This window comes from Nilaparvata lugens, chromosome 2, assembly GCF_014356525.2.
Source record: "Nilaparvata lugens isolate BPH chromosome 2, ASM1435652v1, whole genome shotgun sequence".
NCBI classification, from domain to species: domain Eukaryota; kingdom Metazoa; phylum Arthropoda; class Insecta; order Hemiptera; family Delphacidae; genus Nilaparvata; species Nilaparvata lugens.
This window is the reverse complement of record NC_052505.1, coordinates 89510019-89536034: the sequence shown is the minus strand read 5'-3', so window position 1 is coordinate 89536034 and position 26016 is coordinate 89510019. Positions and strand designations below refer to the sequence as shown.

The window sequence follows — 26016 nt, the reverse complement described above, 5'->3', positions numbered from 1 at the left end:
GGATGAGGAAAGGGACAAAATAGTTTGGTTGCATGTTCTTTCATTTTTTTCAAAATGCTCTTTTCGAATACTATACTCCAACAATTCTTTCATCTCTTCTTCCTGCCATTTAAGCAGTCTTCGAGTTGCAAGTCTGTATAAAGCATACATTGCACCACTAAACAGACCTCCAATTACAATCTTTCTCCTATGACGATAAATGAACCGCTTCATGCCCGAAAACATTTTAGAATTCAATAACTATTTGCAGAGAACCAAGTAAGAAAACATTAGAATAATTAAAAATAAAGATAAATTCACCATTTAGTTGTTCGTATTAAACCTTTGAGCTCAGTTGATAACACATCCTCAAGGTATTGTTGCAGTAACAGTCTGATGAACAGTTCAGTATATCGATGAACAACTTCAACATCAAAAACACTTGTTGAAGCATCCGGTAATTTGATCCAACTGCAGTTTCATCATTTGGAAGTTATGGATATTTCCCATGAATGATCTGAAATTTAAAAGGATAATTTAAATTTCGTAACTCCATGAAATAAAATTAATTCCATCATTGCAAATGGACCGATTAAATTCCACAAAACTCCTTACTAACAATAATTATATTACTTTAAAATAATACCACTAAAGATTAAAAGGTAAAATGATTAAAAATGAAAGGAAAATTAAATTATGATGTAGAGAGAACACTATCTTTCAAAACGTTTCAACAAGGTAAACAACAATACTATTCGTTATGTTGCCCCAGGCATTTCACTTTCATCTGGTTGCTAAACTAGACTTTTGATGTAGGCTACATTGAATGAAAACGATTTGATATTGTCCAAACCACTAATTTATTGAAACTGTTTGAGATAATAGTGGCGGTTGTTACACTATTATCAATGTCTTGTAATTAAACTCAGAATGTTTTGATAAATTCATTTGTAATCAATTTTGTGATCAATCTCCTTTTGTAATCATTCTCAAAATGTTTTGTTAAATTAGTGGTTTTGACAATATAAGTAGTTTTCATTCAAAAGTGTTTTCCAACATATTGAGCCGCGTTCACACCAAGCGAACTTTGAACTTTGGATGAACATGTTCAACTAAAAAGTTTGTTGATGTTCGTTCGAACATATGCAGAGTATTCGTAGAATAAAGTTCGTTGCACTGTAGTGTGGTCGCGTCCTCAAAGAAACGTCTGTTCGGAGATAGTGGCGGATCTAATAAAATATTTTTTCCTATCTATAATTGGGCAAAATTTCTATTCACCATGTAGAACAAAAATATTTCAAAATGATTCAACACTAAAAATAAGGCTTGTGAATTACTGCAGTCATACAAATGACTGTGTAATGGGGTCCTAAGGTTAGGATCTGGTACTTTTGAGAGACGTAACCATCCAAGCGACAATTCTAAAAGCAACATTTTAAACCCAAACGAAACCGGTAAAATCAGTTTCTCACATGAGTTGAATGTTGTGAGACACATAATTCAAAGAAAGTAGCTGCATAATGTAAAAGAGAAAAAATTTCGCGCCCAACCTTAAACCAAACCTACTTCACTTTTTATCCAGAATAGGTAGCCTACTTCATTTCACTACTTTTCTATAAGAAGCTACTCTTCAATGAAGGGAAACCCCAAAAATTGATGTGGACTCTCGTCACCACAAATCTCAATCAAACTTCAGATACTCTCCTTGGATTTGGCATTGACTCAAGTCCCAGTTGACATAGGAGCAACTGGGTAAGACTGGGAATTGACTGAGTTGACATGGATTAGAGTATGTGAGGACAAGGACATTCCTCGGTTGATCGCGTCATTCGAATACATTTCTAACAGGAGTGACCGTAGTGGAGTGGATCAGATGCTGGCTTTATGTTTCAGCAGCCCGGGTTCAAATCCTGGCCCGGGCAAGATTTATCTCGGGCCACTCCCGTGTTTCGGATAAACACGTTAAGCCATCGGTCTCGGCTGCCTAAAAAACAGACGTTAGGACATGTCAGAGGCCCTGAAATTGATCAGTTGGGACCTGAAAACTCTGACCCAAGCCAGCCAGGTCACTCGATATTATTATTAATATGAGAATAAACTGATTAAACATACCAAACACTTCACTTGACACGATGGCAGTGTCACGGATCACAAGTAATTCAATTTGATTAACAAATTAATTGATATTATATAGATATTATCATTCAGCCACTTGGAAAAGCAAGATTTGAAGACATTTACCGGATGCACCCTCACCGACTCTGGGAAATGGTTAAATATACTCAGCGCCAGCACCTGGATACAGTCCCTCACCCTCGAGAAACGACAGTGTGGCACATCTAAATTTGTCCTTCTCCCAGTGTTGTAGGAGTGAACTTTCTCTCTCTCACCTTGCAATGTTGTCTATAGTGAGGTCCAAGTTATATGGCAGTGGATAAAGATAGAAAAATAGGAATGCCGATTCTCTGCATTAATTAATAATATCTATACTGTCAAAAACATGATTGGCATCTTCGTGGACCTAGAAAAGGATAGTACCACCGGCTATGTCGAATGATAGACAAGGATAGCAAAACCAAAGTTGATCAAATACTGTCATTATAACGTGGACATCACTATATTTGCCAGAATATTTTATATTCACTTTTGATAGTGACTGTACAAAACTGAACAAACCATATTCTCAGCCGCCATTTTCATTATTCATTCTATCAAAATATTTGAGTACACAAGTCGTATAATTGATTTAAAATGTATTTTTGAAACAATGAAATAATTTTTAAACATTACCGATGAGAAACACAAATTAAAATACCTGAATGACATTTTAAAAGTTGATAACTAACCATCCTAGACTTCATCCATGCTTCAGTTAGCCTACCCGTATAGGTTAGATCTACTCGTACCGGTATGATGAAGTCTAGGATGGTTAGATATCAACTTTTAAAATGTCATTTCAGGTATTTTAATTTATGTTTCTCATACGGTAATGTCTAAAATTATTTCATTGTTTCAAAAATACATTTTAAATCAATTATACGACTTGTGTACTCAAATATTTTGATAGAATGAAGAAAAAAAATGGCGTCTGAGAATTGTTTGTTTACTTTTGTACAGTCACTGTCAAAAGTAAAAATAAAATATTCTGGCAAACTGACAACATTGCAAAGCGAGAGAGAGATAGCGCTATCTGTCTTGTTGTATGATAGAAAAGGACAGCAACAGTATTGTAAATCGTACACTGCCATTATAACGTGGACCGCACTATAGTATTGATGGGAGGTTCGGATCACTTTACTGATCGGGATCTATTGATCTCGTTCACTGCCGCGAGCCAATCAAAAGACCAGGATTGGAACTTCCTAAGGTCACGTGACGTGTCTAATGTTTGTAAAAAGCATTGGTTAGACAGGCGTTTGATTGACAGTTTCCATTTTGTATCTATTCTGTGACTGGGTATTGACTGAGTTGACATGGATAAGAGTGTGTGAGGACAGGGGCATTCCTGGGTTGATCGCGTCATTCAAATACATTTTTAACAGAGGTGGTAGTGGAGTGGATCAGATGCTGGCTTAATGTTTCAGAGGCCTGGGATCAAATCCCGGCCCGGGCAAAATATTAAAAATTTAAAAATATAAAAAATATTGAATTTTTATTGAGAGCGTGAGCACTGGATCACTGCCATCTGAACTGTTAGTTTTTTTTTCATGTGTTTGTACGTGTTTTGATTTTTTGACGCCATCGATCCCACAATTGTGGGTAATGGATGAAGCTGAAGGTATTAAGGTATATTTATCTCGGGCCACTCCCGTGTTTCGGACGGACACGTTAAGTCATCGGTCCCGGCTGCCTAAAAATCAGTTATTAGGTCATGTCAGAGGCCCTGCAATTGATCATTTACGAATGAAAACTCTGACACCAGATCTAAGCCAGCAAGGTCACTCAATATTACCATAGAGAAACAATAGCATAAGTAGATATCCCATGGTATAGGGCGTTTATGTCGCAACTTTTACTGTTATCCCAAGCCGATAGTTCACATAGTTCTTTCCTATGCAGCTGTGTGACGCAGGTAGTCTCTCAAATTGTACCATTAATACACTATCACCCCAACAAAACAGTAAAAATTGACAATAATCACCAGTAATCGGCTTGAGATAACAGTAAAAGTTGCGACATAAATTCCCTATACCATGGGATATTTACTTATATTATCGTTTCTCTATGATATTACTAGTAGTTCTGTGAACAGTAGACCTCGCGCTCCGTAAGTTACATTGACCTGTTATGTTTTCTCAAAAATTAATAAATAATTTATCAATTTAAAATGTCTAGAAAAAATCCTAAATAAACATAGAGCTTTCTGTCCTATCGTGCCGTAACGTGTTGTCCCGGAATGTGAGTGTGAGCGCTGTTATCAGGTCTGGCTGCAACTGTCTACAATGTTGATGGAAAGATACATTTTCAAGATGTTCGATGTTTTTGAACGGGTAGTATTATAGTCCACTAGACAGCTGATTTATGATGAATAATTCTATAGTCTGATTTTTACTCTAATATTGGCGTATGAAGGAGGCTCCTTTTTCCTTTTATATTATCCTTGAAAATCAAAATTTCCAAAAACCTTGTATATACGTCGACGCGCAATTTAAAAAGGAACATACCTGTCAAATTTCATGAAAATCTATTAGCGCGTTTCGCCGTTAATGCGCAACATATGAACATTTAAACATTAAGAGAAATGCCAAACCGTCGACTTGAATCTTAGACCTCACTTCTCTCGGTTCTCTCGGTCAATTATTATTATCATGAAAATAAACTGATTAAACAGACCAAACACTTTACTTGATTATGATCAATCAGCCACTTGGACAAGCAAAATTTGAAGACACTTACTGGACGCACCCTCACCGACTCTGGTAGGGGTTTAAACATACTCGCGCCAGCACCGGGAAACAGCCCTTACTTTCTACATACGACAGTGTGCTACATCTAAATGTGTCCTTCTCCGAGTGTTGTAGGAGTGCACTTTCTCTCTTTGCTGTAGTGATGCTGCTCCTCACATAATCGGAGTGAAGCCAGAATGTAGGATCCACAAACTGTGTGGATGCTCAATCTGTGGAATATTGACTGTTTATGCGCATTACAGCATACCTGCTGTATAATAAGCAGTATAAATTGTCTACCATGTGGTGAATAACCTCAGATCAGGATACCATATTGTTTTTGGTACCAAAAACTGCATGGTACAACATCAGCAATCACCCAATTCTCAGCAACCCTCTCAACTTCCTGGAAAGATATGACTCCTAAAAAGATAAATAGCAAGTATGATGCACATTGCCAGCCCAATCCGCGAATTAGGCATTCACACAGTCTGTGGTCATCTGGTGATTATATTTTGGCTTCTCTGCAATGTTAAGCTGCGTACACATACTCGCGCTTCCAACCCGCACCGAGCACGCTCCTCCCTCGTACCGCCCTCGTTCCTCCATCGCACGGCAGTCGCTCCGCCTCCGCTCTTCAGTCGCACCCATCATGCACATTACGGAAGATGTTAGATCTTCTCGCGTTCCCCGGTCGAACCACTATTGCTCGCCGGTCGATCATCAATCGCTCTGCTGGAGTAACGTTCGGTTGCGGAGCAGAGCGACAGTCTGTACGCACCTCTATGCAAGGACAATGTTATGCTGGCTCATTGCCAGCCCAATCCTCGAATTAGGCATTTACACAGTCTGTGGTCATCTGGTGATTATATTTTGGCTTCTCTGCAATGTTATGCAATGACATATATGTAACACATCATTGGAGGGAGAAATTTCACTCCTACAACATTCGGAGAAAAATTTGAATGTGTCACATTGTCGTCTGTCAAACTATCAAGAGCTGTTAGAGACTGTCTCCCGGTGCTAGCAATGAAAATTTTCAAAGAGTCAGGGTCAAATACAATGCATCCAGCATGCATTATCAAGACATCCTTATCAAAGTGGCTGATTAACAGAAGTCCAAATGCAAGTTTTCCAACATTGTCATCTTATGGTGATCTCCATTTTTTTACTCTACTTTTAGGAATAGCAACGCAATCACCTCATCTCTTGTTTGAAATGAGAATGGACGAAAAAACCTGTTGGATGTAATAATAGAAAACCTGAATAGACTTGAAATACCTTGTGCATGGCACTTTCCTACTCGTCTAGTATGCATTGTATACACCACTACTTTGTTTGACGTCTGTTCTGTGTTAATATTGATATAATTGTATAATTGTATGATATAATATTGATATTAATATAGTGCATTAGTGAACATCATCTAAAAATTCATGAACAGGAATACTTCAATGTAATAGAAAATTTAAAATTTGCTACTGGATTTTTTCGCATAACTCACAGGAATGGAGGAACTGCAATATACCTGAGGGAGAATTTAAGTTTTGATCGTCTGGATCTGAGTACCTTCAGTGCTGAGCTAGATATTGAACTTGCAGGAGTAAAGATTGATGAGTATTCTGTTATTATCGTCTCAGTCTATCGCTCTCCAAATGGCAATATTGAACATTTTTTCAATGCTATGGACAAATGTCTTTCAAGTTTAAGTAATTTGCACTTGCCGATTGTACTTGGTGGTGATTTGAATATCCAGTTAAATGTTAATGACAGTATCTATCACACATTTAGGTGTATTCTCCAAAGTCATGGAATGTACATTACAAATCATGCGCCCACCCGAGGAAATAATTGCTTGGATACTGTTGCTACTTCTCTTGACACTTGGAGCTATAATGTAGTTGTTCAGGACCCTTTGATTGCCGATCACGATGCAGTGGTGATAGATGTTTGGCGGAGCGTGATGAGTGACACCCCCCATACCTTGCCATGGCACAATCTTTATAAAAAATCAGTGAGAAAAATCGATCCTGATAAGTTTCCACTATTGAAGATGGCATTGGCTAATGTGAACTGGACAATGATACTTCCTGGCTGTACGGATAACCCTGAAGAGTTATTCGATACATTTTTCAAAAAATTCACAGAAGTATTTGAGAACATTTTTCCTTCAAGAACACAGAAGCTACAAAGTTGCCAGACTCATAAAAAAATGAAAATAAGTCATGGTACACACCTAGACTTCAATTGCTCAAGAATATTGTTCTTTCACTAAACTATCAGAGCAGGGCTAGCCTCAATGATGAGGATAAAAAGAAATATAATGAGCAATATCTCAGGGCAAAACAAATATATAGACAAGAAGTAGATCTAGCTAAACGGGAGGCCAACATAAGTACAATTAACCAAGCCTCTAATAAGTGTAAGGCAGCTTGGAACCTGGTCAGGTCCATCACTGGGTCTGCTTGTCAGAGGGTGAGGCCTAAAGTCACTGCCAGCCCCGATGAGTTCAATCATTTTCTCATTCAGCAGGTCGAGAGGATAGTGGAGTCGATTCCAGGGAGAAGTGAAGCAGATGAAGACTTCCACGTGCCAGGAAATCACAACACAGTCTTTGATAGGTGGGACCCGGTAACAGCAGACGATATCATTCTGATGGTAAAGAGTTTCAAAGGTAAAAGTACCCAGGATATATATGGTGTGTCAGTTGACCTATTGAAAGCTATTATTGAGGAGATTGCTCACCCCCTCAGCATTGTCTTGAACTTTTGCCTAGAGGCAGGCTATTTCCCTTCTGCTCTGAAGCTTGCCAGAACTGTACCTGTCTTCAAGAAGGGAGATCCATCAGACATGGGTAGCTACAGGCCCATCTCAATTATTCCAGCTCTGGCAAAGATTTTTGAGGTGTGCATGAAGAAGCAGCTGGTTCTCTACTTTGAAAGAAGAGACCTATTTACAAACGCCCAGCATGGATTCAGGCAGGGAAAGTCAACGGTCACTGCGGTATCACAGCTAGTTGCTGAGATCCTCAACTCTTTTGAGGCGGGTGACTCAGTGTCTCTTGCTCTGGCGGACTTGAGCAAGGCTTTTGAGTGTGTTTCACACGATATTCTCCTCAAGAAACTGGCTGCTTATGGAGTGCGCGGTCCAGTCCTTGCCACCTTCAGAGCCTACCTTTCCGATAGGAGGCAGGTTCTTACCTTGATGGAGCGAACTCAGGTCCACTACGGGTTCGTCACGGAGTGCCACAAGGTTCAGTGATTGGTCCTGTTTTGTTCCTGGTAATGATAAATGACCTTGGATTTATGGGCAACATCCTCATGTTTGCTGACGATGCCACTATTTTCGCAAGGGGTAGAGCACCAGATTTGTCCAAGAGGTTGGCAGCAGATATTTTTGAGCAGGCGAAGCAGTGGTTCACCAGCAATGAGCTGATGCTTAATGAAAGCAAAACCCAGGAGACAACATGCACTCTTGTTCGGGAGCAGCTTGACGATCTCACAGAAGTGAAGCTACTGGGTTTTACACTGGATGCTAAACTTGGCTGGAGTAGCCACATTGATAACATCTGTAGGAAACTAGCCAGAGTGATGTACCTACTGAGACGTCTGAAGCCATTAATCTCCAGGAAGCATCTGGTGGAGGTGTATTTTGCTATGTTTCATAGCCATATCAACTATGGACTTCAGTTATGGGGGCACGCTCCAGGCTGTAAAGATGTACTGCTCCAGCAGAAGAAGGCTCTAAGAATCCTAGATTCGGCGGGATACTTGGACCACTGCCGACCCATCTTTATCAAGCTGAGAATATTCACGGTATACAATCAATATATCTGGCTCTCCCTGTTGCACGCAAGGGATAATTTCCACTTGCTCACAAGAAGAGAAGACAGACACTCCTACAACACCAGAGGAAAAGCGAAAATAGACATCCCTTTCTGCAGGCTGAGTAAGAAGAAGGATTGTTTCCCAATACTAGCCCTGAGGATTTACAACGCCTTACCTGACAGTGTGAAGAACTTGGACGACAGGAGCTTCAGAACGACAAAACAAGAAAACATGGCATTTAGGTTAGCCCTAATCGTTCTGACTCGAGGAATTTCTGCACCTGCGCATAAAGAATTGGTTAAGAGGCAATCACATTATTTTTTTTTATAGCCACAGAAAAGAATTCCTTCTATATAATCCGTGCATTGGTCAAGTAGTTTTCTCCTAGTTTGTTTGAAACAAATGTGTTTTAAGTTTTTACACATTTAGAGGAAACTTGACTAATGTAAGTTTCGCTTAAAATTCCATGGGCTAAGCATTTTGAAGACGTGGGAAATACATTCAGGGCGTTCATAATCCTCATATAGATAGCTCATAAATAGATATTATTTTGGTATTCTCTAAAATTTTTATATAATTTTGAAAATTCTAGAATAATATTATTATTATTGTCATTTTTGTAATTGAGTAAACGTCCACCTTCAGCTTGAGCGTTGAATGCTGACGTCTTAATTTCCTCAAGAGAGACAGTCTCATTTGTCAAAAGTTAAGTCAAGAGTGAGAGTGAGTTGTGAGTGTTGAGTCTGTTGCCTAATTTGTGAAAGGTAAATAATCAATTTGTTTATTTTTTAATTAATATATTTTTCAAGTAATTTTGATATCATTCTATACATTCTGTTCCTATTACTACATAATTTTATTCAAGTTGTGCAGTAGCTTTTTCTTATCTTATGAAGGAGTAGGTTAGTAGCCTACAGACCTTTAGCCTAAATAAATGGAATAATTTTGAGGTTAGAAAAATATGTTTTTCATTTAGATGAGTAAGTTATTTGAAAAAATATGAAATAAAGACAAATAAAGTTTATTTTTTATGTCTTCAACTAGGCCTATATCTCGTTGTACGAGATATCAAGATACCCTTCTTCATTTAAAAATAAGAAAAATACTGTACGTCAAAAAAGGTACCGGTAACATACTTTAATTTGTATTTAGCTTAAATAAAATTGCATTTCAAAAAGAAAGTAATTAGTATTATATCATACTACCTACAATTGATTATTGTTTTAATAAAACTGACTCTAGATTTAAAGTGGATAAGTGATGTCAATCCCGGATCCCGGCTCAATTCTGGTAAGTTACCTGGAAATCCCACAATCACTTACCGGGATTGACGGATTACTCATACTTAAATATTGGCATTATTATTTATCCAATTTAAAATATTTTTTATTCATTGATAAATAAGACATTTTTATTTGCGATTATTAAAAAAGTATTGTCCTAGTAATTACTGGGTCAACTTCACTATCTCTATTGTTTTGTAATTATAAGTAAGGTGTTTTTGTTTATGGCGTGGTCATACTACATTGGTATGTCCACAAGTGAACAAGTCAAGAACAATAAAAACTGCCTTGATGCAGGTCAAGTAAAAGAATAAAAGTCAAACACAAAACATGCAACAAAACATACCAAGCAGCAAGACTAAGACAAGAAGAACTACTCACAGTCTCAATCACAAACATAAAACTCCTTTAGAGAAAGCTCTCAGTCTCCTCTTCAAAACTGTCCCAAGCAGACACTCCTGGCTGATACTGGCAGCTTGTCCAAAATTCTGTCTGGCTGGTGGATGAGGCTGTTCTGGGTCTTTCCTTATTTACATTATAGCACGTTTCAGCCTGTTTCTGGTGCCATGGACATGCACATCACCCCTGCTAGGCAAAGTATGGGCATTGTGGAAGGCCTTTATAGATGACCTGTAAATGGAGAGATTGAAAACTGTGAGAATCTTTTCTCACAAAGAGAGGCCTAAAATGTGCTAAAAAGTCTGCTCCACAAAGAATCCGGATGGTCTTTTTCGGCACCAGCAGTATATCTTTTACCTCAGAGGCACCAACCATGGTGATAACATATGCCATCACACTTTGAAAGAAGGCAAAATAGCACATGCGGAGATGGGCCTCTAGTATACAACTTCTCAGGCTCCTGAGCAAGAAGAGCACCCTTTTGAGTCTGCAGCAGAATACCTGAATTTGCCCACCCCAGGAAAGCTTCTTCTAACCAGAATGAAGCCAAGGAGCTTCACTGGGGAAAAATCGTATAGCACACCATTCCTTAGGCCAACCACACTTTTTTGGGTCTTCTCGCCATTGAAAAGGAAAAGATTTTCCCGAAACCAGTCTGCAACAGCCCTCTCAGAAGCACACATCATTCTGCCCAGGTCAGCCATTGCGGTGTCATCGGCATAGCACACCACTGTCCTGTTTCTGGAAAAGGCAAAATCAGAAACAGGAGAGGCCCCAGTACAGAGCCTTGCGGAACCTCACAACTCACTGATCTAACTTGAATCATCACACCATTTGCCTGGACTATCTGCGCACGTCCCTCCCGGTAGGAGCGTAGACGCTTCAAAGGACTGTCACCAATTCCAAAGGAAGCGAGCTTTGCCGATAGAGTAGCATGGTCCAGGGTGTCAAATGCCTACTAAGGTCACACAGTGTAAGCCCAGCAAGTCCTCTCTTCTCAAAACCAGCATGAACCTTGACAACAATATATTAAACAACCTCCACCGTTGACTTCCTCACTCTGAAGCCAAACTGCGTACCTGTAAACAGATCATTTAACTCAAAAAATGCATAGAGTTGCTCAGCTATCACAATTTAAAATATTTTTTATTCATTGATGATAAGACATTTTTATTTGCGATTATTAAAATAGTATTGTCCTAGTTATTACGGGCCAACTTCACTATCTCTATTGTTTTGTAATTATAAGTAAGGTGTTTTTGTTTATGGCGTGGTCATACTACATTGGTATGTCCACAAGTGAACAAGTCAAGAACAATAAAAACTGCCTTGATGCAGGTCAAGTAAAAGAATAAAAGTCAAACACTAACACAAACATGCAACAAAACATACCAAGCAGCAAGACTAAGACAAGAAGAACTACTCACAGTCTCAATCAAAAACATAAAACTCCTTTAGAGAAAGCTCTCAGTCTCCTCTTCAAAACTGTCCAAGCAGACACTCCTGGCTGATACTGGCAGCTTGTCCAAAATTCTGTCTGGCTGGTGGATGAGGCTGTTCTGGGTCTTCCCTTATTTACATTATAGCACGTTTCAGCCTGTTTCTGGTGCCATGGACATGCACATCACCCCTGCTAGGCAAAGTATGGGCATTGTGGAAGGCCTTTATAGATGACCTGTAATGGAGAGATTGAAAACTGTGAGAATCTTTTCTCACAAAGAGAGGCCTAAAATGTGCTAAAAAGTCTGCTCCACAAAGAATCCGGATGGTCTTTTTCGGCACCAGCAGTATATCTTTTACCTCAGAGGCACCAACCATGGTGATGCCATCACACTTTGAAAGAAGGCAAAATAGCACATGCGGAGATGGGCCTCTAGTATACAACTTCTCAGGCTCCTGAGCAAGAAGAGCACCCTTTTGAGTCTGCAGCAGAATACCTGAATTTGCCCATCCCAGGAAAGCTTCTTCTAACCAGAATGAAGCCAAGGAGCTTCACTGGAGAAAAATCGTATAGCACACCATTCCTTAGGCCAAGCACATTTTTTGGGTCTTCTCGCCATTGAAAAGGAAAAGATTTTCCCGAAACCAGTCTGCAACAGCCCTCTCAGAAGCACACATCATTCTGCCCAGGTCAGCCATTGCGGTGTCATCGGCATAGCACACCACTGTCCTGTTTCTGGAAAAGGCAACATCAAAATCAGAAACAGGAGAGGCCCCAGTACAGAGCCTTGCGGAACCTCACAACTCACTGATCTAACTTGAATCATCACACCATTTGCCTGGACTATCTGTGCACGTCCCTCCCGGTAGGAGCATAGACGCTTCAGAGGACTGTCACCAATTCCAAAGGAAGCGAGCTTTGCCGATAGAGTAGCACAGTTCAGAGTGTCAAATGCCTTGCTGAGGTCACACAGTGTAAGCCCAGCAAGGCCTCCCTTTTCAAAACCCACATGAACCTTGACAACAATATATTAAACAACCTCCACCGTTGACTTCCTCACTCTGAAGCCAAACTGCGTACCTGTAAACAGATCATTTAACTCAAAAAATGCATAGAGTTGCTCAGCTATCACCATTTAAAATATTTTGGACAAAATTGGCAATATTGAAATGGGCTTTTAATTATTAGGGTCACCCCTATCTCCCTTTTTTAACACAGGCATAAGTTTTACCAATTTTAGCTGGTCTGGAAATATTCATTGAGACAGACATAATTATGCTAATACATTTGGTAAGTGGGACAATTATGAGCTCAATTATACCTTTTATAATATAATTTGATATTTATTGTTTGAGTGATCCGTGGTCTAGTGGATAGAGTGCTTGCGTAGCAACCTAGAGATCCCGGTTCAAACCCTCTCATTACCAGAAGTTTTTTAACCAGGTCACTCCCGGATTGTGATTTGAGAACTGTTATCGGATGGGCAGGTTAAACTGTCGGTCACGGCTAAAGTATGACAGCAGTCGTAAGGCCCATTGACGGCTTGAAAGATATATTCAGGCGAGGTGGGTAGGAATTTACTTTTTTCACTTGTCGTTTGCTCTTGACCTTCTGAGGGTCTGATTCATGTGGAGTATTTATCATTCTTAGGGCCAGACCATATTAAGTGTTTAAAAGGAAGCTCTCCGATTGGCTAATTGGGTTGGCGCCTGAAAAAACGCTTAATGTGGTTGGTCCTTATTGATAACGATTGCGTCTGTAGGCCTGTTGATATATCCAGGTGCTATGATTATACAGGAATATCCGGGAATAGGTCTCGATAAATTGGAAATTTCGTCAGCAATAAGGTAACAGCTATTTCTACTATCAATTTCTCTATGAAAATCATTAGTTTATATGAGAAATAGCAGCGGTCTAAGCGATCCCTAGTCTCATATAACTTGAATAATATGATTACATTTTGTTTTCATTCATTTAGTTTCAGATTAATGAAAATGATGATATCTTGTGACCTGGCTGGTTTAGGTCTGATGTCAGAGCTTTCAGATCGCACCTTATGAGTTTCGGGGTCTCTGAAATGACCTAACCAATGACATTTTTAGGCAGCCAGGAACGATGGCTTAACGAAGGAACGATCCGGAAGTTTCAGAATCAAATGCCATTTTTTACTTTTTTAAAAGTATCATCTCATATTATTGATTTTGACTCTGTCAAAGTTTCCTTTTCTCTAAATCTTAGGAGATCAGAAATAGATTAAGTTATGAGTTTTCAACCTCACCATGTAAAATAGAGATTATCATTCAACCTCCAGCATAGGCTAAGTGTAAAATTGATGGAAATTCTATTTTTCAGGAGTGGAATAACCAAAGATGTCGTTCAATCCATCGGCCAATCCTGGTCGAATAGTGTGGATGGGTGGCGTAAGTAAAATATAATCTTTTGACTGATGTATTCTTTGATCAATATTTCTTATTATTCTATTTACCAGGTTAATTTTTCGGGGTAAAACTCCGAATCACCTGAGTTTATCTATAATGTTTAGCCCTGGAGCTACCAGGATAAACCTACCTCTGGATTCTAGAGTTCCAGAAACCTCGGTTCCTCCAGTAATTTATCCCCTTTAACGCTATGGGTAGGGAAAGGTAATATTGACATGTTCACCTCCTAACTAGTCCCAACAAAGCTGCAAAGCCAAAAATTGTGTTCCCAACACTCCCTTGTAATTCCTTTGTCAATATTGATCTATTGTTGCAAAAGTGAAGATTTCACACTCAACAATAAAATATTTTGTTGCAAAAGTGAAGATTTCACACTCAACAATAAAACTCATTTTTGTTGCAAAAGTGAAGATTTCACACTCACAATAAAACTCATTTTTGTTGCAAAAGTAAAGATTTCACACTCAACAATAAAACTTATTTTTGTTGCAAAAGTGAAGATTTCAAACTCAAGACTAAAACTGCTGCAACAGTAGTTGGAAATGCGTGAAATTGTAAAGTTATACATAAAACTGGAGAAAATCTAATGCTCTACAAGCTCATAATCAACATAAATTTTTCCATAAATCATTAAAACTATATAATGCAAAAAATGGAGGAAAACGTATTTTTTTTCATATCATTCATTAAAGAACAGATATCTTGAAATCCATAAAATATATGAAAAATCTTGTAGGAAATTTTCTAAGCGTTAAGCTTGTATGTAGCTTTATGTCCGTAAAACCGTGTCCACACTGAACAAATGCTCGACAAACGTGTTTGTTGAAACAGTTTGGGCAAATTTTTCATGTTTGAAAAACAATGTTTGCCCGTGGCCGGTGTGGACGCGTCACCAAACAAAATATTTTTAAGTGAGGAGAACAGGTTTTATGTTTTACAGCTGTCAAACACTGAAAATGTTTGGAAACAGTAATTTTTTGTTGACAAACAATGATTGTCCAAAATTTAAAAATGTTTGTCCCTGAGCTCCTCAACAAACATGTTTGCCGAACATTTGTTCAGTGTGGACACGGCTTAAGACGCATAGTGTTCGAGTTACTGTATTTGTGTGAAAACCCAAAATGACAGTTTTCAGCTCTTTTAAACCTATTATTTCCTTATCATATCATTATAATTATATTTTGTATAATGAAACTTTTTCACTCTTTTCGTTATAGTGAACTATGTCCATTCCCTCTACAAATCCATGAGTCTCTCTTACTTGCTGGTGTGAATAATCACATCATAATATTTTTGATTATGCTACCATTGGCACTATCTAACCCACTCTGACCTAACAGCTCAGCTAATATAAAACTCCAAGTAAATCATTACTTGGTGTAAGAATGCGTTTTCTCAATTTGCGTATTTTGTCATTTATGTGTATGTTATACTTGTGTGTTATTCAGAGTAAAAATTCATATTAAAAATCAAGGTGCAGTATTATTTGAGTAAAATAATACTGTAAAAATTTTAGAATTTTGAAGGAGTCTCACGTAACCAGATACATGTGTCCTGTTTGTAAACCACTATCTTGGTGTTCGGCCAAAATTAATGTTGAGAAAATACTGGGCCCGTTCTGTGTACATGGAATGTGGTAAATTGTCCGATTCACATTTACCAGGTGAAAAGTTCGCGTTCCATGGAAGAGTTTTGACAGATTCTGTACCAGAAACCAGTTCCAGTTCCAAAATCCTGCCCACAGTCGAAGCGTGGTAAATTGTCCGACCTGGTACAGTTCCAACTATCTGAGCTGTCATTGGTCAATTATTGTAGTCTGCTTGCTTCTCTGCGCATGCGCTGATAGTTTGTTTACCATAGCATAGCTATAGAATACATACCAACATATGATGTTTGATAACCATTCATAAATGAATTTTTCTCTATAAAAATTTGAGAGCAATGGAATAAAAGAAATGCACACTCTTCTAGACGTAAGTTTGTAAAACAGCCTTTCTTCATTCACGCCTTTATTAAACGACACATTTTAGTGTAAATCAACTTTATATGTGCGCGCCAAAAGCTTGAACCAACGATTTTGAAATGGCGTTCCATGAGAACATTTTGCACTAGTCACGTGATGAAACAATTCACGATTGTGTGCCGAGCACTATTTTTAATTCAGGCCTTTTTCCAAGTTATAATAGTAAATTTAATACGCAATAGACTAGAGCCATTATTGTGAGTTAGCGAAATAAATTATTTTCTCTCTCTCTATTATGAACGGCCATGACTTCGAGTTTCCCATGATAGATATTTAAAAATTGTGGCTCCGAGTTGTCGAGGAATGTAGATTATGGAATTATCTCTAAACCTTAGCCTTCCTGTCGCGACATAGAGTGCGATAAGCTGGAAAACAGCAAGCATTGAAATTATAACAAACTACCGATTTTGCAGTTACTATTTGGTCCAAAGGCTCTAGAAGCCAAGCGACGATTGGTCAATTGATTCCCTTCGCCCAATAGGAGACCTGTTTCTAAATACGTAGTGGGGGGATTCCCCAGCCGCGAGACCAGATTACGTTTCGGAGGACACTTTGCTAGGAGCACTACGAGAGTAAAGATGTAGTCACTATGTTTCGCCCTTTTGGGCAGTTTATATCATTAGTTAATGTAGGAGCTAGTTTATTTTTATTAAAGTTTAAATTTTCTAGTAGTGCCATGTCCTGAAAAGTTTAATTGTGTGTCTTCATCATGTATGAATAATTGTTTTCTTCAAATAACCGCTAAGCGGTTCATGTGTGTCCCCAAACCAACTTTATGTACCACCCCTTTGGTTCCGCAACTTTATGTAACACCGCTTCAAGACACCCGTTCAGACGACAGGTCTAGGGACGTAAGAGGACGTCGCCGTCAAGCCAAATTCAATCGGTAAAGTTCACCGCCAAAAACAAGGTACTGTAACCCCGACGATAAAGCAACAGACCAACGAAAGTGCAGTGTAGTGAAACAAAGGTTCATTCGAGGATGTCAATCAAAAGTGGGGATTCAAAATTATTATGAAATGGGTTATATGGGTTACTATCGACGAAATTTGGGTTCAACGGGTTTTTTCTTTCTTGAGTAATTTCATGTTGAAATTAATTGGTTTTTTATGACTGATCTTGTTTGGTTTTGTGACGTATTGCTATCTAAACGGGGATAGTATGCGCCCCCGAATCAGATGAAGAATGTCAACAAAGTAACATGACATTGTTGTTTCTGTTGTTCGATTTTAGTTGCCAATGTTTATTGAAGTTGTTTGTATTTTTTTTTTAATTATTTCAAAGTGTTGTGTTAGTTTATAGTAGAAACCTAGTAAATCGGCATGGCAAGATTAATTGAAGTTTTCTTGACTCTAGCCCGTTCACCTGCATGAATTAGGTATAGACTCAGGTTTTTCTAGATGTGTCGGCCTATTTCTAAATTCTAAATTTTATTCAAAATTATCTTTTTTATCATCTTTTAAAAGGGTCAGGCACATTGGAACTGGAACAATTTACTGTACACAGAACGTACACACTGTGTAGACCTATGTACAAATACTGTTGCAATAATTGAAACGCGCTACCATGTTTACCAATAACTGAGTGTAAATCGGAGTGTACAATAGGATTTACACGACAGAAATATTCATAGTGACTTATTTATTTTTACAGATTATAAAGCCTTACATGACAGAAACATTTATAGTGACTGCATTTCTGAAAATGGGACATAGACCGTCTTAGTGAAATTGGGCAAGAGGAAGAAGATCACTGAACCTCCTGGATATTGCTTTGTTCATTTTGCAAGTGAGGAAGAAGCAAAAAAGGTTTTGAAGAATTGAATGGAAGTTGATCCCAAATTCTGTTCCAGTAAGTATGCGCTTTATTCAATTTATTCTTCTACAGATTTTATAATACATCTCTTATTGACAATACATGTTCTTTTTGTAGTATTGCTAGATTTACATATTAGGGTACAAACATACTGAAGGCGGAGCGGAGCGGGGCGTTGCGGAGCGTCGTGAACAATATCATGTCAAGAAATGATATGCATCACACTGGAAGCGTCTACTCGCGGAGCGCCCCTGCTCCAAAAAACAAACGAGCTTGTTTGTTCGTTTGTTTTGGAGCGTCTACAAGCGGAGCGTCTAGTCTGGTCTACTCTTGTACATAATATGTACTACTTGTTCTACTACATTCTCCCACCATCTAGTACACTAGTATATAATTCAATATTTGCCCAAATTTCAATTTCATTTATTGCCAATTAGAATATTCAAAACATATTACAAACTCTTTATAATATGACATATCATTAAAAATATAATTAAATAAACATAATTACTCATACATATACTTGAATAATTAAAATAAAATATAAAATCTAGGCATCACCAGCAAAAATAAAAATTCCCCTTTAATGTTTATTTGATTATTCAAAAGAGAACATTTATTTATTTCACTTTGAAATCAAAAGTAAGGCTATTCTAATTTATTTCATTCTTATGACATTTTAAAAATTCACCAATTCTCTCACCATCTAGTAAATTTTTGTTTTACTTATTCCTAATCTTATTCATATAAGAAACTATTATTCACATAAGAAATTGCATTGCCATAAGACTAATGCTGCCAGTAGAGTTTTGAATGGAGTATAGTTTGAAAGTTTATTTCTAATGAAAAAAGGTTACCTTAGTGTTATTATAAGTCTTTCTTCAGCAGATATAGGATTCCTCCACTTAGTGACTTGTTTTACCAAATCAGGCTTCACTCTCGTCAAAATATAACCAAAGGTTGAAGTTGACATTGTACTCAAAAAATCGAGACTCATGTTTTCTTAACACATTAAACAGATGGTGATATTCACCAAATAGTTGACGATCTAAGTTTATTTCATTAACCTACTCTGACCTAGTACGCTTAGCTAATATCCAATACTTGAAGTAATTATTCTCACAAAGTGATGTCCGTGCAAACTTAGACAACGCCAGTTTCTAGGCCCTTGACGCTTTCTGTGAGTATCATGAACACTGTGGCCACGCCAAGTCCCCACCGCTCTGCCCTCAGTGTGTTTGTACCCTTATACAAACTCAAGTATTATGACCATTTATGTGTTATTCGAGCTTCATTGTTTTTGTGAGATTATTTAAGGTCCAAATTCCTAAGCGACTACTATAGTGAATCGGCTGAAGTCTATTAGGCTATAGGCTAAGTCTATTAGCCTAGTCTAATAGGCTATATTCGACTACAATAATAAGATTCATACTGTAATAGACTACAGTCTACAATCTTCGCTTAAGAATTATAGTTGATTAAATTCCACAGGAATCTTGAATAAATCAACTAGTTGATGATTCAATCAGTAACAAACTAGTAAATCAGTAAAATGTTCAAACAATGTTATTATCTGTTACGCTATCATTATTATGTTAAATGAAAGAATGAATTTCAATCGCATATCTTATTTTTTGTTCTCTCTCAATTTTGTTTATAATTTACAGCCGGCAAAGTTCTTCTTGAGTACAGTTGGAGTGAAAAATCTTCTACCAAGTTATAATGTTTGGCTGTACGATCTATCCCCGGATGTTGACGATAATATTCTACAGAAAACATTCTCTTCCCGTTATAAAACTGTTACACAAGCTAAAGGTGGGTAACAATTATGCATTGAGTAATGTAATCCAAGACTGTATTCAGAGACAAATTGGCTTGACTGAGTTGAATTCATTAGGCCAATATCCTGTTGAAAAATAGCTCAAAGTCGACTTGAAAAACTACTTAATGATTACTTATCAAACTGAACTTCACTGAGAACGCCTCAACAATCATTTCTGAAAACGACCCTCAGCACTACCTCCGTAAACAAAGCCATAGTGCATTCGTGTGACGTCAACACAGGTAGGGCTCCTACACCAATTGGAGTAAACATTCATGTACTCTGAATGGGATTGTGAAAAGTGAAGTCACTAACGTCATTAACATATTTAGGACTAATAGATCTCAATCTAATATCTATGTAAATATTCAAAAAATAGTTGAGTGTTTTTCTGATAACAATCATTTCAGTAAAATGTGCATTTGAAAATTGATTGAAAAAATTGGCGGCTGAATTGACACTAATAAACAGCTCCTTTTTCCAGTTATTCTTGACTTGACGGGATACAGCAAAGGCATCGCTCACATAAAGTTCAGCAGTGAAGATGAACAGAAGCATTGTTTGAATCATATGAATGGATTCAAAGGCCTTGGAACCAGGCCGTTGAAAGTATCATCCTCCCTCAACTCCCAGCCTAATGTGGGCAAAAAGATATACCGTATATAGTAAGGTAATTAATAAGTTACATATTTTTTTAGATATTTATATTAAAATATCATCCTGGCCATTTACCAGTGAATAGTGTTTTTCTGGCTCTAATTTTGTGAAATGACTCTAGAATTTTGATGGTGATTTGAGTGTTATATTTTGTTCTTCATTTAGTTTAATACGTCAAAATTTAAAACTCTTAGTTTTTGTTACTTTTTAGAGAAAATTGACCAAATGTTGACCAAAGTGAAATCATAACCTTATTGTTAGAGACTTCTATCCATCAAATTGAGAGAGAGAGAGTTTTTGGGTTCAGTCCTGTTGTCTTCTATATTATTGTGATTCGTGGTTCTGTTGATAAATGAGTGAATACATATTTTTTTACTTCTCTATCAAAGATAATACCATCCTCTTAGATTCTCTAGTATCTATTTACATTTTACTCCCTGGACCCCTGGGTTCCTGAGATACCCTGCTCGTCTGTATATTTGATTCCAAAATTTTCGGGTAGCCTACTGTTGATAGTTCTTGAGAAAACAAACTCTAGTTCATTGAGCTCATATTCTTTTTTATGATCTCTTCAAATTTTTATATTGTATTTGTATTTTCTGCTAACGACGTGGTTAAGTGGTAGAGTGGACATTATTGTCGAAACTTCGCCACGTCAATAATAAATAAAAAAAGTCATTCTATTCTATTATATATTCTGTTAACAGTGGCTCTGGAAATAGCTCATCGCAAAACTCAGCCTACGGATTTGAAAAGTCCTACTGGAACAAATATGCAGCCTGGCAAAATAGTTTCAGAGATCCAGTCCACTATAATTTTGCTACCGAGATGGCTACTATAAATATCATTGAAACTTCTGTTCAAAAAGAAGATGATATGGATTTAATAGGTAAGTTTCGAATCAAAGAGAATTTAATATCATGAATAAACTAATATCACTTGTAGAATATGCATTGCTATTTTGAAACTTCTCCATGATTTAAAAAACACAGTTTTTGTCAAATTCACTATCAGAACTGCAGTTTCATGTTGATGCATCAGTACAGCTGAAGATGTGTTTGTTTCAACACAAAACTGCATTTCTGATGAAGAAGTTTATAAAAATTTGAATTTGACAAAAATAAAACTGTTTTTTTTAAACTAATATCAGATTCATGTCGTGATTTTATTACTTGCTAGAGAAGATAATATGCTTCATTGATAGCCAAATTATCATATAATTCACCAAATTATGAATATTTAATATTGAATCCACATGAGAAATTTCAAAGTACGATTTCAAGACATCTTGAAAAAGCTTTAGTAAGGAAATTTGTAGTGTATAAATGCTTAGCTTCTCTTCAAGTATGCTTATAGAAGTATTCTTTGAAAATATTTCAAGTGACCTTGACCATTCTTAAAACTGTTGATGACAATCTCATGGGTAGCATCCAATAAGAATAATAATAAATAATCTATTACTAAAAATTTAGTAGATGAAATGAGATTGAAGCTGTTCTTAGGGTAAAGTGGGAAGCGCTACATATTAGCTATTATTGCTAGCGTTTTTAAACCTAGGTTTGCCTAGAATAAAACAAATCGTATATATTTCAGGTTACACACCTATTAAATTCGAATATAGCCTGGTTCGCATATCTAAAATTTCTGAAAAGCATATGCTTTTTTCAAGTTCAAATTGTATTAGTTATAAAACAAAATTCCAAATTAAATGCTTTCAACCACCCCGAAGACTTCAGCTACTGCAAATATTGACAACTGGGAGAACACCTAGAAGGAAATTCGACATCCAAAATTTATTGGCCAGCCCAGAAATTGAATCCGGCTCAAACTCCCATCCGGCAAATAGGAGGAATCGGGTTCGATTCCCGGGTTGGCAACAATTTTTTGGATAGTAGCTCTCATCAAATTTCCTTCTAGCTGTTCACCCTGTTGTCAATATTTGCAGTAGCAGTAGTCTTCGGGGTGGTTGACAGCATTTATTTAGGAATATAGTGAGGTCCAAGATTCAAGTCGACGGTTTGCATTTCTCTTAATGTTTGAATGTTTAAATGTTTATATGTTGCGCATTTATGGCGAAACGCGGTAATAGATTTTTATGAAATTTGACGAGTATGTTCCTTATTTAATTGCGCGACGTATATACAAGGTTTTTGGAAATTTTGCATTTCAAGGATAATATGGAAGGGAAAAGGAGCCTCCTCCATACGCCAATATTAGAGTAAAAATCAGACTATAGAATTATTCATCATAAATCAGCTGACAAGTGATTACACAGATGTGTGGAGAAGCCAGTCTATTGATGTATTTCCATAAGGTCTATAGTTTCAATAAGGTACTTGTGGATGAGAATACTGCGTGAGGTCTACTGTTCACAGAACTACTAGTTTGAAAATTATTTCATATTAATTGGCATTCGAACATTCGTGGTTAAGTGGACATTGCTGTCCAAACTTCGCCACGTCATCAAATGAAAGTCATTCTATTCTATTCATTTGAACAAATACAATTTCGCATGTATTCCCAACATAGTTTGTGTTTCACTGTATTTTGGCTAGCCTACTTTTTACTTTCCTTGCCCTATTACAATATTTTATTTATTTATTTATTTATTCCTTGAAAAAGCATTACAATAATTCACAATTTAGAAATATAACAACAAAATGAATCAATAGGAAATACAAATAAACATAAGGAACTACTTCCCAAAAGAGCAGCTCGAGCTTGGGGAAGGAGCAGCCGTACTTTGACTACTTACTTATTATTAATTAACATTACAGTATATACATTAACAACTAAAATCAAATCCTTTCAATAACAAGATAAATCAGTGATGCTATAATAGATCAATATATTACATACAATATGTTTAGATGCAACAAAATTTGTAAATTATAATAAATTATAATAATGACCTGATATTGCCTAGCCTAGTGTATAACATGAATACGATGTGGTACAAAATGAAATCTATTCATTGGAATAATTACTATACTAATGTAATCCAGAAATTCTCGGCACTATCCCAGCCATGAGATCTAACCAGATACTTTTCAAATGTAGTTCAAAGTTTTTTTTGGGCGAGTAAACCTCTCAATTACTTGGAAGATATTCAAAATAATGGAGATAAATATATGAAGCTACGCTGACCACGTAGTAGTCAATAATCTAGGAACAGTAACCAGACCTGACTCCTCCCGTCTTGTAATAGCACAATCCGTTCTATTAATGAATGAAAAAGTGATAGCTTCTTATAATATAATATGATGTGTTTCAGGTATATCTGTCTAATCGGTAGAACTGAAAATTCCAAAAAAGCCAATCTTGTTGAATACATTCTATTCTTTTTCAGAATAATTTTTAATATTAAATTTTGTATTGTTTTTACTGGTTTTAGAACATTTGTATGCACCACCCCAACCCACAAATACCATATTGGAGCAATGGCTGTGCCAGTGCATAATACCCCTATCTTCATGACTTTCATAGGCAAAACAGAACGTAATTTCACAAATAAATAAAGAAGTTTTCTAGATCGTGTAGTAAGCTGCGACAAATGTACATCCCACTTTAAATGCTGATCAACATTACTCCAAGATATCTGATAATGCTAACCTTCTCTATTTTATTACAATTAACTGAACACCCTAATCTACATGACTAAGACAATTGGAGAATGCAAAACAGTGACATATTAACTGGCTGATTAGGTAAGGAAAGTATTGCTTTCCGAAAAAAATTAGGGTACCCCAATTTCTAAATTTCTATACGTTTCAAGGTCCCCTGAGTCCGAAAAAATGTTTTTGGGTATGGTCTGTATGTGTGTGTGTGTGTGTGTTGTGTGTGTGTGTGTGTGTGTGGTGTGTGTGTGTGTGGTGTGTGTGTGTGTGTGTGTGTGTGTGTGTGTGTGTGTGTATGAGTGTATGTGCGTCTGTGTACACGATATCTCATCTCCCAGTTGACGGAATGACTTGAAATTTGGAACGTAAGGTCCTTACACTATAAGGATCCGACAAGAACAATTTCGATCAAATGCAATCCAAGATGGCGGCTAAAATAGCGAAAATGTTGTCAAAAACAGGGTTTTTCGCGATTTTCTCGAAAACGGCTCCAACGATTTTGATCAAATTTATACCTAAAAAAGTCATTGATAAGATCTATCAACTGACGCTAGTCCCATATCTGTAAAAATTTCAGGAGCTTTGCCCCATCTATGCAAAGTTTGATTTTAGATTCTCAATTATCAGCCTTAATATACATTTTAAACAGAAAATTTTAAGTGGAAAAGATTGAGCATGAAAATCTCTGCAATTAATGTCCAGTAACATTTCCACCTAGAATTGAAAATAAGCTTGAAATCCGAGAAAATGTGATTATTAAATTGCAATCTGTTGGCAACTGTTGGTTCTATTAAATCATTCACTACGAAGAGATAGCAGACCTCGTGTGTTTCCAGCGTTATTGACCTATCACCAGCTGTCTCATATCTTTGAATAGTAGACTTGAGATGCGCGAGTGATCAATTTTCATAACGGCAAGGAAAGTTGTGAGATTCATGAGATCATCCAGAAACCAATTTAATAATAAAATACACTTTCAGAATACTATCAGGTATAATATTATCAGAATACCAGAAATTCAATTTAATATTCATTTATTAGGTTAAAACATCACAATATTGGAATAATAAAACAGGTGCAAGCCCAAAACTTCTTCTTTTCCTGAATTTAGTTAACTTAATTGTCCAAAGTAGGGCTATCATCTATTGAGTTGATAATAGAATTCATCAATGAACTAAGATCTTTTAATTTATTTTTCTAATCGTTTTCAGAGCATAACACCAAGTTGGACATCGATACTTGGAATAGAGAATTGATCCAGCGCGATTACAACTTGTGGGATGCTGTGGAATGCTCCAAGTGGCTGCCTGTCAATATACTCGATTGATTGATTGTAAATTGATCGGTTGTCGATTGATTGATTATCGATTGATTGATTGTCGATTGATCGATTCATCGATTGTCAATTGATTATCATGTGATGTGCTCTACTGTTCACATCTCCACTTATTCACAATCTTTAGAGGAAATCTACTTGTAGAGATTACAAGAAGTAATCTCTAGTTATTCTCTAGTGTGTTTGACAACTTGTTTGAATCGCTCACTGAACAATAATGAGATTGAGACTCAAACCCTAGTTTTTATACCTTCAGTGTGAAACAATTTTAATTTCTACTGTACTTTCGTGTTCAAGTTGATTTTATATTATTATGATAGAAACCCAACCACCATTATTCCGTGGAATTTGATAGGATTATTTTAAATACCATTTATGTTTCGATTATTTTAAATATAATTATTTGCTCCGTGGAATTTATTTTGATTATCTTAAATACAGTATTTAAATTTTTTGATGAATGAATAAAATATCCATGAATTATGAAGAAAAA

General features: G+C 36.8%; 1 protein-coding gene across 1 annotated transcript; it reads left to right on the top strand.

Moving 5' to 3' along the window:
* Window positions 1-9183: 9183 nt before the first annotated feature.
* LOC111046868 (tRNA selenocysteine 1-associated protein 1) lies at window positions 9184-26016 on the top strand. The gene is given in 8 exon segments (XM_039420247.1): window positions 9184-9456; window positions 14168-14235; window positions 17930-17993; window positions 17996-18096; window positions 19759-19906; window positions 20398-20578; window positions 21278-21459; window positions 25399-26016. Coding segments are annotated over 7 exon segments (843 nt in total). The 5' UTR covers window positions 9184-9456; window positions 14168-14184; the 3' UTR covers window positions 25515-26016.